Here is a 12,977-nt window from a genome sequence, read left to right on the forward strand (position 1 = left end):
AAACACAAGAAAAGGAGGACAAAAAATGCAGGTTAAATCGATTAAAATGAGATGGGAGTCTGGTGGTGTTAATTACTGCTATCTATTGTCCGACAGTAAAAATAAAAAATCGTGGCTAATCGATCCAGCAGAGCCTCCTGAGGTTCTGCCAGAGTTGACTGAGGATGAGAAAATAAGTGTTGAAGCAATTGTTAATACACATCACCATTATGACCATGCAGATGGTAACGCTGATATCTTGAAGTATTTAAAAGAGAAAAATCCAACTTCAAAAGTTGAGGTTATAGGAGGGTCAAAGGACTGCCCAAAGGTTACGATAATTCCGGAGAATTTGAAAAAGTTACACCTAGGTGACTTAGAGATTACTTGTATTAGGACGCCCTGCCATACCAGAGACTCTATCTGTTATTATGTGAAAGATCCAACAACAGATGAGCGCTGCATTTTTACTGGCGATACACTATTTACCGCTGGTTGCGGTAGGTTTTTTGAGGGTACAGGCGAAGAAATGGATATAGCTCTGAACAATTCTATCTTAGAAACTGTGGGCAGGCAGAACTGGAGTAAAACGAGGGTTTATCCAGGACACGAATACACAAGTGATAATGTAAAGTTTGTTCGTAAGATTTACCCGCAAGTTGGTGAAAATAAAGCATTGGATGAGTTAGAACAATTCTGCTCCAAGCATGAAGTCACAGCAGGGCGGTTCACTTTGAAAGATGAGGTAGAATTTAATCCATTCATGAGATTAGAAGATCCAAAGGTCCAAAAAGCTGCCGGAGATACGAATAATTCATGGGACAGAGCTCAAATTATGGATAAATTGAGAGCTATGAAAAACCGTATGTAGGAAAGCCAACAGAGTATAATATACTTAAAAATATTCTTTTAGCATACCCTTTTATTTCAATGTATAAGAGTTTTTGGAACGCTACTTTATAACATTCAGGTCTGTTCACTAGAACTCTTGTAGTTGTGCCGTCATAAAAATTAGTCTTCGCGTGGCTGAAAGAAAAGTTCCAATAATACGGGCGGCTCGAGTAGAGTAATCATTGCCGTCACAAAACCATTTTCGGGTAGAAATAAAGCAATGGATATTTGAGCTCCAGAATTAAAATGGCTTTCCTTTTGCGGTTTACTATCTACTTGACTTTGGCTGGTATTTAAACACAAGTAAGAGAAGCATCAAACATGGGAAAGAAAAATAGAAAGGGAAAAGAAAATAATGCTGCTAAAACCTCTTTTCTAAAAGTAGAGAATATTAAAAACACTAATTCGGGATTGGAGCTTCCATCGCAAGACTATACAAACGTTGAAGAAAAAGAAAGTAGCCCGAAAACTGACTTTCCATTAATTACAAAGGAACATGTAAACACGAAAACTGACAGCAATATTCTCGATTATCCCACCATAGGCGATTTAGTTTCCTCAGTAGAGAAATTATGTGTCTTGAAAGAATTGAAGATAGCATTTCCAGAAGTAGATGATACATTAATTAAAGCCATTTTAATTGCCTCCCAAGGGGTTTTGGAGCCGGCATTCAATTCTTTACTCTACTACTCAAGTCCGGAGGAAAACACTGACTTTGCATTACCAATGAAGCCGATAAGTGTGGAAGACTATAGTAAAATAAATGTGTCTGAGATTTTGCAACGTGAAATATTCGATGATATTGAAGACGAATTTTCTGGTCAAGGAATAAATGGCTCCATGGTAATTTCAAAAATTGAATCAGAACTAAGTTCTTTGGCCGAACACATTGGCAACATTAGCACCCCCGGATCGAATAGAGAAGTCGCCGAATCGACTAGGAACGTGGCTGTTGCAGAGGGCCATAATACAATTTTATCAAACGAAGATAGTATACTCAAGGGAAAAGAGAAGGGAAAAGAGGAGGAAAAGGAGAAGGGAGAAGAAAAGGGAGTTAACAGCTTAAAAGGCGCCGCTGTGAAAGTTGTTGCGAAGTCATTGAAGAATAATCGCATTCCCGTCACTGTGAAGAGAAATGAGCCTTCAAACAATTTATTTGACGTTTTAAACTGCGACGAAAGCGAGGAAGAAGAAGAGCAAGATGTCGAAACCAATACGTCGAATCAAGAAAGGAAGAACCAGGGCGGTAATACTGAAGTGCCGGAGGCTCAGCGTGACAGTGCAGATAGGTTACCTGCCAAGGACGACGGTGGATACAAATCTGCCTTTGGCACTGATAGTTGTGGTCTATTTGCAGCTGACGCTAAAGATGAAAAAAAGCAGGTTCATCCATCTAGACAAGAATTAAGTTTTACGTAGTGTATAGCGGTAATGTTTATTAACTCTTTCGGCAAAGTGCGTTTGGGCTCGCAATGAACAGACACCACCATTGCTTCTTCTGCGCTTATTTGCCTTTGTTGTATATCTAGTTCTCAAAATGGAGTCATTCATCAGTCGATGTGTGGGCGGAAATGACGTTCATCTAGCAATGGCACACTAGTTTTTACTCAACAATTCAAACTCAATGGAAAGCCAGGAAGTTAGCGCCGGGAAACTTCAGGACAATATAAAAACAGGACTAACGGAAGAAAATAATGTGGGCCTTTTTGAGCAACGCTGACGGTAAGTAGTTTCCTACGATCGTACAATCCCGGAAAATTGTAGTGGTGCAAGAAGGGAAAAGAATGATGGCGAAAAATGCACGCGCGTAAATAATGATTTGTCGAGTCCTATTGACCACAAAACCCGCGGAAACCTAGTTAGCCCAAAAGGAAATGGATAGCATATGAAAAACGAAACGAAACGTCCTTTTGCACGGCAGAAAGAGCTTAGTAGGACCCGGGACAAATGCAAGTTAGATTCCTTGATTCCCGAATGCTCGGTCTTGCGTTTCGCCGTGGCTGCATGGAAGGTCATCGTACGGGTACGGGCAGTCTGGCTGAGTGGTGCCGCCAAAGTGCAATAGCTGTCAGTAGGGCGTGAGGAATGTAAAAGGCAAGAAAACATGTACGAGGGAAGAGAAGGGGGCAAAAGAAAGATAATAGGAACGGTGTAGATGAACTAGAAAAGGTTCAAGAGATGATAAACGTGAAGGGAGTGTCATATCTACCGACATAAAGATAGAGATCTTTTTTTTTCCTTTATTTTTTTTTTTGATTTTTTTTTTTGATTTTCTTGATATTAGTTTTTAGAAGTCCTTTGACGGGGCAGCCGGAGAATATATACCAACGGCATTCTATTGTCTTTTTTTCTTCCTTCCTTGCCAGGCATCTGCATCCATTATTGCCTTTAGTTACAATGTTTTTTTTCCCGAAGCTTAGAAAACTTATAGGTTCAACTGTGATCGATCACGATACCAAGAACTCATCAGGAAAGGAAGAGATCATGTCAAATAGCCGATTAGCACTTGTTATTATCAACCACGCCTTTGATAAGGTACTATCTTTGACGTGGCACTGCGGGATATTATCCGAAATAAGATCAGGACTGATGTTAATGTTTGGCATTTTCCAGTTGATGTGCTCTTTGGGTGTCATCGTATTGCTGTTGCCTATTATCATACTGGACGCGATCGATCTATTCCTCTACATGTGCAGGTTGCTTGATTACGGTTGCAAGTTATTCCACTACAATAGATCATCATTACCGGTGGCAGATGGAAAAGAAAAGACCAGTGGTCCCATAAGCGGAAAGGAGGAAATAGTTATTGATGAGGAGATAATTAATATGCTAAATGAATCCTCAGAATCATTGATCAATCATACTACAGCTGGTCTGGAATATGATATTAGTTCAGGTAGTGTTAACAAAAGTAGGCGTTTGAATTCAACTAGTACAGTTACATTTGTGAAGCAGAATAAACTTGTTAATGAAAGGAGGGAAGACGCCTACTACGAGGAAGAGGATGATGATTTCCTATCAAATCCGAATTATGATAAGATATCATTGATCGAAAAATCATTCACGAGTCGTTTTGAAGTGGCTTGTGAGCAGAAAGCTGCTTAAATTGATAATCAAGGTCAAGGCAACGCAACGCCACTGCTAAGAACACTTATTGCTACAGAAAGGAAACTAAAAATAATTATAAGGCTAGAGAGAAATAAAAACAAAATAAGAGAGATAATATGGGTAAGGGTCTGCCACCCATCTGATAAAAGGCTGTTCTATCTTTTGGAACTCTACAACACAGGTAAACGGATGATACTGGCTATATTTATATAGATAAACAAACTTGCAGGACAGATAGTTAAGCGTCTATATCATGTGTATTTTAAGCGAAGAAAAAAGTACAAAAATGATAAAAGGCAAAAAAGATGAGAAGTTTTTTTTGTGATAAAATTAATTATTAAAAAATACACACGTAGTTAAAATTAACAGCGGGGGAGGAAACCTTAAGAGAAAGAGAAACAAAAAAAAAGAAAGGAAACAAATAAAAATGAGGGTGACCCGAACATGTTGATACCGTTTCCTAATACTGCTTCCTTATTTCATTTGATAGTTACTTTCGTTTATTGAATGAGCTTAATCTTGTAGGACAATGTACAAGGCATATAGCATACCTGGGAACCAAGCCAAAATGGTCAAAATGATATCCACTATACAGTCAGTACCCCACCCACGGGCTAGAAAAACGGCGACTGGTGGTAAGAAAAGGGATAATATAATGTTAATGATCTTGGCAGAATCCATTGTTGTATTGTGCTGTGCTGTTTAGTTCAAAATGTATAATCAATTGTATTATACTGGCGAAAAACAACAACCGATAGTAAATTTTCTTCTTTTTTTCCTTTCCCTCTTCCAAAACAAAAACACTCACTTCCTCTTTTGTATTTATAGAGGCGCCCATCGCAAAATAACCAGGACCCCCTTTTGAGGGCGTGGTTAAAGGGCACCCAGAGCCCACACCCATTGCATCTTCCGCTATTAGGGGACTGCGGAAGTGAGGGGAGCAGTAAATAGTGATCTTTGTAATTTTCTGCAAAATCCCTCTCGCTGTCTCGGGTTTTTCGATTCAGAGGACCTTCCCCCCCCCATGTTCCGAGATCGGTTTTGGTGGTTAGAAGGCCGGAGGAAAGACATTTACCGCTTGCGCGCGGCTTCTTCTGTATGCTGTGCTCAACTACCAAGAGAAGGATTACGCGCACGGATACGTTGGATGTCTGCGATTGGTGATGCTAAGAACTAAAGGTATTTCGTCATCGTATGGTTTGATCTTCGCTACCCTTGACTCTTTACTGCGATAACGGTACCACGTTCCCATAAAATTCTTATTACTAAATCTCTATAAAGCTGCAACAGCTAGTTTGTATATATAAATCATTGGCGCTTCTTCCTCAATTCCTTGGGAATTTGGAGCTCCTCTATTAAAACTGATGTCCATGGGATAGTATTGATACAATCGAAGAGTCTCCAAAAAAACCATCGGGAAGGTTTCTTTTTAGTATCTTCAGGATACTGAATCCGGCTGCCAATCCAATCCTAATCTTTGGTAAACTTGTGCCTGACATTGCGACCATATCGTAGCCTTTTCTTCTTTAGATAAGCTGACTTTGTTTTTTCCCTGTTGATTTGTTGCGGCGCTTGATCTCATCATCAATTCATCAAGGTTATTATTGGGGTTTTTCAACTGAATGTTCTTCAATAAAGCCTTTTTCAGAAGCGATTTTGTTTCTGTGCTGTTTTTCCGCGGTATTATGCTTGGTGGGGGCATGTCCGGTCTTTTTAAGTTGGACTGTTGTAACTTCCATTTCTTATATTCGGAGCATCTTTGTTTGAAATCAAACCTGCATTGTGCCTCTACTGCTATATTTAAGAGGTAATTTTCGATGATATTTCTCCATTCCGGTTTCGACAAATTCATGACGGCTTCATTTCTACCAGTTATATGCTCATGTCTTTTTCTAGCGGTCGCTACTGTATATTTGGCGCTGGTTAGTTTGAATTCATAATCTAAGTTAGCCTCCATGTACAGATCCGAATGGACTAACGTTGCGATTATGGTCTCATCGCTAGAATATAGTGGTAATAATTGTAACCTAAACTGGGGCATATTATCACCCACCGTTATTACTTCCGGTAGTTGATTACCCCATTCGGGCCTTAACTTCTCGACTATCAATAACGATCTTATATCGTTTAAATCCCAATCCAATAACTCTCTCTTGGTAAACTTGGGACGCCCGTTACAGAGAATGTTGGATGGGTCTGCTAATAGAATATCTGGCGAATACATGTCATAAAACGTTTTGGGTAATGCTTCATCCAGGCTCACTCTCGTGATTAACTTGTGGTTAGGAAATTCGGAGAACGAAGAGTCATTAGTTAGTTGCGTGTGCACAGTAGAGGGGGCAGAAAATATACTTGATTGATAAGACGAGGCATTATCCGAAAGTAAACTCCCACTTTCAGCCACGCTTGATCTCCTGCTCGCTGAATGCATACTGCTTGAATGATGTGACCTTCTGCTAGGTGAGGAGGCCAATAATCTTTTTTTAATCTCATCTCTAGCTCTATCAGTGTACTCCGGAGGAGCATTCACAAAGTTCTCTCTTCTCGAAGAAGTCGTGGATTGAGAGCTACTCATTGATAGTGGCAAACTTTGAAAAGAAGCATTATCACTGCCACTCATCGTGTTTTCCGGAATGGCCTGTAGGGAGCTTGCAAACCCATGATTACTGTTAGTCGATTCTAATGGACGTCGTTGTAAAACTTGGTTTTTCGAAGTTGCTGGTGGTGGTGAAACAAACATTCCTTTGAGTGTGTGTACTCTATGCGTTCGAATAAAATTCTCTTTGTATTGCTGCTTGTGGTTTCGCTATTGAGAACTTTCAATATACGTTAAAAAATACTTGGAGTGAAATGAACAAATCTTTTTGTATGTTTCCTTAAGTTATTAAAAAACTCCATGCTGTTTTTTAATAAAAAAAGAAGCAGTTACAGGCGCATTACAAAGTTTGAGAAGAAAGGAAAAATGTCATTTGGTTATATAAATTTTTTTTCTTAATGGAGATTGAGGCAGCAATAAAATGTGGGATGAAAAAAAAAAAAAAAGGCACTTGAATAAGGGGTAGAATGGCAGATATTCCATGTCTACGGTAGTTTCACTGGAGAAATGGACTCGTATTTTCTCTCACGATGAATTTTTCCACAAAATTATAAGATGAGGAAATGTGTGGGGCAGTCATCCTAACAAAACTCGCACGGACTCCATTTCCCCGGACCTTTTTCCCGCTTGTTCTAGGGAATAATTTCGGAATAATTTTAGGGACTTCATAGTATGACTGGGTTTCAAGGAACGGAAAAACTGGTTAGTACCGCGTTATTCTGCCATTTGCTGATCGTTTTAGTGGAGGAGCGGAGGAGGGGGCGGGGTGATAACTTTTTTTCCGCTTTACAATAGAGAAAAGTCCAAGTAAGTCTCGGCGTGAGATGGCCTTGATGTTATTAGTACCGGCGGCTCCCTAATAGTTTACTAATACGCATACCTTATGTCATATTTTTCCATCAAATATTGATCAGTAGAAAACCTTGGCAATGTACATAGAGCTACACTTTTTTGGATATGGAGTATTAGAGAAAACTGGGTTTGGTGGGCGAAGAGAGATGTTCCCTACCTCCTCAAGAGTCTTCAACTATGAATTTCACACCATATCCTTATCTAAACGAACTATGGGGTGGTCAGCTAACGCAAGTATTGAATTCTTTCTCTTAAAGTACCCCTAAGTTGAAGAATTCATTTTAATCTTCCTTGCTTTGTCCCCCCCCCCTAGAAGCATAGTTTTGTCTTAACGCTGTAACGGTCTTGTATGCTTATTTTGGTGGTAGGGATCGGTTTGCACCTTGGAAATGCTATGTTTACTTTATTAAAAAAATAATTAGTTTTCCTCCAAAACGTAAACAAATATAAGTTTGAGAGACAAAGAAAAGAATGAAAGAGTCTTATATATATATAAGTTAGCTGGTAGCATAACCATTTTTCTCGACTTATTTATAAAACATTCGACATACTTCCATATTTCAAGCATTAATATGAGACCTAGAATTTTTTCAAGCTAACTTATGTACATTGTAGTTATATGATGAGGAAAAATGTACACAACAGCTTGTGCTGTTTATTCCCATCGTATGTTGCGGTAATGCAAACAGCAATAGAAAAAAAATTGATATAAGAAGAATATGACTAGTAGCATCACAGTGAAACAGTAACGGTAAATGAATCAGCATGTGAATTTTTCTAGAAAATAAAAAAGAAACTCCGAAGCGGGGAGTCGAACCCCGGTCTCCACGGTGAGAACGTGATGTGATAGCCGTTACACTACATCGGATTGTACCTTGGTGATAGTTTGACCTAAAAGAAACGTTCATTATGTAATGAAGAAAGCCAATTATTCGGTCGCAAATCAAGGTTCTGTTAGGGAATATGATTTTCTTTGACTCTCAATGAGTTCTCTTATGACTATTTAGGGGCTAAATTATTTGTTATGGCAATATTATTAGGTAGGAAAGATACGACTTTACTGAAATTGTTGGAAATACAAAAAGGAGCAGATCATTCCACATAATGATATCATTATTCCCTCTTTCATTTAAAAAATCACCGTTTTTATTTTATTAATTATCAGTCTCTGCATTTTCAGATTCTGTTAAATTTGATAAATGTTTTTCGCCGTTTATAAAGTATTTTTGCATCATGTATGATAATGTATTAGTAATATGAAAACTGGTGTTATTAATAATCAGTGGTCAGGATGTAGTATTAGTTTGGAATAAAAGCAAATCTCCTCATGCTATATAAGAGGAATATAGAAAATACAGGCCAGTTGTTCTTATTAAACATGAACATAATAGTGGGTCTAGCAGTTACTATACATTTAAATTGGCGACTACTATTATTCGTACATTCGACTATAGCAGTATTTCCAATTAATGGATCTTTAACTCAGCTATTATACTGTTTGAGTTCCTCGTTTAACATTTCCCTGTCCAACAGGGACTTAAAAGTATGTAGGGTTTGCATTAATATACAGTAGAGACACTTAAATTGTTACTATAGTAACTCAAGTTACTATTCGTGAGAATATTGACTTATTATTCTTCATGAATAGTCGATTAGTAATCAAATGAAGTAATCAGATGTGCAATGCGTCTTTAATGTTTCAGACTGGAGAATGATACGTAGCTACATAATAATCTGGGTACAGTAAACTCAATGATCTATTACCTGAATGATTAATCTGATGCTTGCAATATAACAATTCATCTCGTGACATTAACCATAAGAATTACTCTCATCATTGCTATATCGGCAAGGTTTAATATGTCCAGTCGGAGTGTATTTTATATCTCTTTCTTTTAGAATAAGAATATCTGCTTTTATTCTTAATCAATACTACAACCTAACTACTAACTATCAACACTGTTAATTACGATTCGCTCCAACAAATTTGGTTTTGTGGATTCTTAAATTCTCGAGAAAAACTTCTAATATATCTTGTATACCAGATACTGTAGCCTTTAGCAACGATAGAATACGAACAGTTCTCTTAAAATTCGCCTATTTCTCATACCGTTGCAGATATAACTAAAGTATTGACATTCAGTGACATCTGGCGCTGATATCATTATTTAACACACGTATGTTTGCGTGGCATTGTCATTTTTAAGAGCAGAGAAAGAAACAATGAGCTACTTGAGTGTGACAAGTTGAAAAGTCCACCAATTTCACGTTGAATTAGGATTCATATATGAAATTCTAGTCATTAATTAGAATTGTAAGTTTCTGAGCTTTTTTTTCCTAGTAAATTAAACTTGTCTAATACATCCAGTTGTGATGTATTCTATATCTCAGTTCTACAGTAGCACGAAGTTTCCCGGCCTCTCTATTCAATAAATTCAGCTATCGCTGATTATCAACAGCAGCAACGAATAAAGCATAAAAGAACAGAAAAATTCTTCTACAAATTTATTCTGTAAAGATTCAGCTTCTTTCGTGAATTTCTAAGTTCATGAGGGGAATTTAAGTATGGCGTTTCTTCGTAGCGCCATTGTCTTGAGCCAAAATGGAACTCTAAAAATTTTCACGACATTTTACTAGTCAGTAAAGTGAGCATATACATATAAGAAGAAATTTCAAAAGGTAAAAAATGGAGCAACTTCCAGCTCATTATCTTTTCAATGTTGTCGATGCCATAGTTGGATTATGAAATCTCATATTCATAACCACAACGCGTTTTTTTCCTTTTAAGGCACTACAGACTCCATTCTCACAAGTTTGTCAAAAGCACGAGCGCGATGAGAATTAAAGTCAGATCTGGTTAATGATTCTGGTACAACAGCAGAAACAAATCGAGTACAAATTTAATCTTATTCTGTCGCAATAGTTGACTTTCTTTTCTGGCCTCTCGAACAAAAAGCATGACCGTTTCCAACATTGGGGGGGAAGAACGACTAATAATTTTACCAGACGATTATGAAACTTCGAAAACTATAAACACTTTTACACTGCCGCCACCTTCCAATATTACATCCAAACCTCGTATCGAGCTCTTCGAAAATATTAATGGAAAACTTTACGAAATAAGATCTTTTCAATTCGGCAAAGGGCCCTCGTATTCACATGAGGAAGATTTGGCAAATGATAAATATCACTATACTAAGGAAAATCACCCGATCAAATCAACTTTCATTGTAAATACGTCTGATCCCACCGATGGTTATGTTTTTAACTCAAGCAAAATACACTTTTGTTCTTTATACGATATTGCTTTTAGTTTGATTGGATTTTACTATAGAAACAGTGTTTCAGCAGATGAACAAGATTACTCCAATTCAAGTGATACTGGTGAAAACCAAAAAAGCAACAGCAAAACCAATGAGAAATTTCTTACGGTGCGTGATTACCATGATTTCTTAACGGATAACCATGACAAGAATTGGGAAAACATTTCTTTAAGTCGTCTCAAGAGTGGCTTAGCAAAAGTTAGTGAAACCATTGAGGAAGCTGGTGACGTCTATTACAAGATCACATCTGCAATGATAACACAATTTTTGTTAGGCAAGGTATCAAAAATTGTAGAAAACTTTCCTCCAAGTATCCCTACACTTAAAAATGCCCCAACGGAAATAAAACAGTGCTACAAGGTAGTTATGGCTACAAATCTTTTAGTTTCCCTGATTCCAAGGGCGGCCTACCATAATTTACTTACCTTTTCACCTACAATGGATAGTGGTTGCCTAAATCCGGATATAAAAGCTAGCTTCATAGAACTCGAAAACTACGAGACTACGAACGAATTACAGAATGCTGAAAGAGAATTACTGATGAAAAGTGCCATGAATGTAGGCCTAAATTCGAATGGCAGGGTTTCATTGCCAGTGAAAAAAGTTACCAAAAAAATAGTTCAAAATAAAAAACCAAAAGTAGCCATAGGAAAAGGGGCCATTGATGGATTTTTTAAACGTAAGTAGCTAGTATCATAATTAAACAGCAATTTGAATGCTATAACTCGGTGGTGATGACCTCAGTGCGAGATAATTACACAATATTGTCACTACCAACGAATGGGCTACCTTTTTTTTCCTTTCTCGAATTCAAGAAAAAATTAACAACTTTTCCCTCGATGATGTTAACAAATGTCTGAATATAAAGGAATAGGAAACGGTTGCTAGATTGTATTTACCTTACCAACTTTCAAGTTTTTTTTCTAACTTCCTAACTTTCAGTCTCGATACATTAATCAACAGGACGTAGTGATTGCAAAATTGTTCAGAATATACATTAGATTAAAAGACAAATGGCCAAAGACATTGAGATATCCGCATCCGAGTCAAAATTTATCTTAGAAGCACTGAGACAGAATTATAGGTTGGACGGCCGCTCCTTTGATCAATTTCGTGACGTGGAAATAACGTTTGGTAAAGAATTTGGTGATGTTAGCGTAAAAATGGGCAACACCAAAGTTCACTGCAGGATTAGTTGTCAAATAGCACAACCATACGAAGACAGGCCATTTGAAGGATTATTTGTAATATCTACAGAAATATCTCCTATGGCTGGTTCTCAATTTGAAAATGGAAATATCACGGGGGAAGATGAAGTTTTATGTTCAAGAATAATTGAAAAATCTGTTAGGCGGTCGGGCGCATTGGACGTGGAAGGACTATGTATCGTTGCTGGCAGTAAATGCTGGGCTGTGAGAGCTGATGTACATTTCCTGGATTGTGATGGTGGATTTATTGACGCTTCGTGTATTGCCGTCATGGCAGGATTGATGCATTTTAAGAAACCAGATATAACTGTCCATGGCGAGCAGATCATTGTTCATCCTGTTAATGAAAGAGAGCCAGTTCCACTAGGTATACTGCATATTCCAATATGTGTAACTTTTTCTTTCTTCAATCCTCAAGACACCGAGGAAAACATAAAAGGTGAGACTAACTCAGAAATTTCCATCATTGATGCAACATTGAAAGAGGAACTACTGCGAGATGGTGTATTGACGGTTACGCTAAACAAAAACCGTGAAGTGGTACAAGTTTCCAAAGCGGGTGGTTTACCAATGGATGCGTTGACGCTAATGAAATGTTGTCACGAGGCTTACAGCATTATTGAGAAAATAACTGATCAAATACTGCAGCTTTTAAAGGAGGATTCAGAAAAGAGAAACAAGTATGCAGCCATGCTTACATCTGAAAATGCCCGCGAGATCTAATATTAACGAAAAAACTGAAATAAAAGCAACGCTTATACATATACATGCATGCATTAATATATGTATATATATCGGTACGTATAGATTGTAAAATTACACTTACTACTAAAGGCAGTATGAAAGACGCCCGCAGTTTTTTTCCTACTGTTTTCTTGACTGCGGTGTTCAAAAACATAAAAATCATTAAATTACTATAAAACAAACGCATACTGCGAAGAAAAAAGGCTCGGCTATAAATGCATATGAGAAAATATTATCTTTTGCCTCCCTGCTTAATTTCTGAAGGCATGTACTATC

The 12,977-nt window shown here is 37.7% G+C and overlaps 8 protein-coding genes and 1 non-coding gene across 9 annotated transcripts, besides 1 other annotated feature; 5 read left to right on the plus strand and 4 right to left on the minus strand.

The window, feature by feature from the left end:
• Positions 1 to 25: 25 nt before the first annotated feature.
• GLO2 (hydroxyacylglutathione hydrolase GLO2) lies at positions 26 to 850 on the plus strand (the record flags this gene model as incomplete). Its single annotated transcript, NM_001180580.3, has 1 exon — positions 26 to 850. The coding sequence occupies one exon, from the start codon at positions 26 to 28 to the stop codon at positions 848 to 850; it is 825 nt and encodes a 274-aa protein (NP_010558.3).
• A 341-nt stretch (positions 851 to 1,191) lies between these two features.
• DON1 (Don1p) lies at positions 1,192 to 2,289 on the plus strand (the record flags this gene model as incomplete). The annotated part of the gene is made up of 1 exon (NM_001180581.3): positions 1,192 to 2,289. The coding sequence occupies one exon, from the start codon at positions 1,192 to 1,194 to the stop codon at positions 2,287 to 2,289; it is 1,098 nt and encodes a 365-aa protein (NP_010559.3).
• Positions 2,290 to 2,604: 315 nt separating this feature from the next.
• YDR274C (uncharacterized protein) lies at positions 2,605 to 2,976 on the minus strand (the record flags this gene model as incomplete). Its single annotated transcript, NM_001348815.1, has 1 exon — positions 2,605 to 2,976. The coding sequence occupies one exon, from the start codon at positions 2,974 to 2,976 to the stop codon at positions 2,605 to 2,607; it is 372 nt and encodes a 123-aa protein (NP_001335760.1).
• A 291-nt stretch (positions 2,977 to 3,267) lies between these two features.
• TLD1 (triglyceride-associated lipolysis regulator TLD1) lies at positions 3,268 to 3,975 on the plus strand (the record flags this gene model as incomplete). The annotated part of the gene is made up of 1 exon (NM_001180583.1): positions 3,268 to 3,975. The coding sequence occupies one exon, from the start codon at positions 3,268 to 3,270 to the stop codon at positions 3,973 to 3,975; it is 708 nt and encodes a 235-aa protein (NP_010561.1).
• A 516-nt stretch (positions 3,976 to 4,491) lies between these two features.
• Positions 4,492 to 4,659, minus strand: PMP3 (Pmp3p; the record flags this gene model as incomplete). Its single annotated transcript, NM_001180584.1, has 1 exon — positions 4,492 to 4,659. The coding sequence occupies one exon, from the start codon at positions 4,657 to 4,659 to the stop codon at positions 4,492 to 4,494; it is 168 nt and encodes a 55-aa protein (NP_010562.1).
• A 757-nt stretch (positions 4,660 to 5,416) lies between these two features.
• MTH1 (Mth1p) lies at positions 5,417 to 6,718 on the minus strand (the record flags this gene model as incomplete). Its single annotated transcript, NM_001180585.3, has 1 exon — positions 5,417 to 6,718. One exon carries the CDS (start codon positions 6,716 to 6,718, stop codon positions 5,417 to 5,419), a length of 1,302 nt encoding a protein of 433 aa, NP_010563.3.
• Positions 6,719 to 7,685: 967 nt separating this feature from the next.
• Positions 7,686 to 7,927: an origin of replication (ARS430; Autonomously Replicating Sequence).
• Positions 7,928 to 8,222: 295 nt separating this feature from the next.
• Positions 8,223 to 8,294, minus strand: YNCD0021C. The gene has a single exon. It is a non-coding gene; the product is annotated as a tRNA-Glu (tRNA).
• Positions 8,295 to 10,383: 2,089 nt separating this feature from the next.
• Positions 10,384 to 11,436, plus strand: RNH202 (Rnh202p; the record flags this gene model as incomplete). Its single annotated transcript, NM_001180587.3, has 1 exon — positions 10,384 to 11,436. The coding sequence occupies one exon, from the start codon at positions 10,384 to 10,386 to the stop codon at positions 11,434 to 11,436; it is 1,053 nt and encodes a 350-aa protein (NP_010565.3).
• Positions 11,437 to 11,762: 326 nt separating this feature from the next.
• On the plus strand, positions 11,763 to 12,680 carry RRP45 (exosome non-catalytic core subunit RRP45; the record flags this gene model as incomplete). The annotated part of the gene is made up of 1 exon (NM_001180588.1): positions 11,763 to 12,680. One exon carries the CDS (start codon positions 11,763 to 11,765, stop codon positions 12,678 to 12,680), a length of 918 nt encoding a protein of 305 aa, NP_010566.1.
• Positions 12,681 to 12,977: the final 297 nt, after the last annotated feature.

This window comes from Saccharomyces cerevisiae, chromosome IV, assembly GCF_000146045.2.
Source record: "Saccharomyces cerevisiae S288C chromosome IV, complete sequence".
Lineage (NCBI taxonomy): Eukaryota > Fungi > Ascomycota > Saccharomycetes > Saccharomycetales > Saccharomycetaceae > Saccharomyces > Saccharomyces cerevisiae.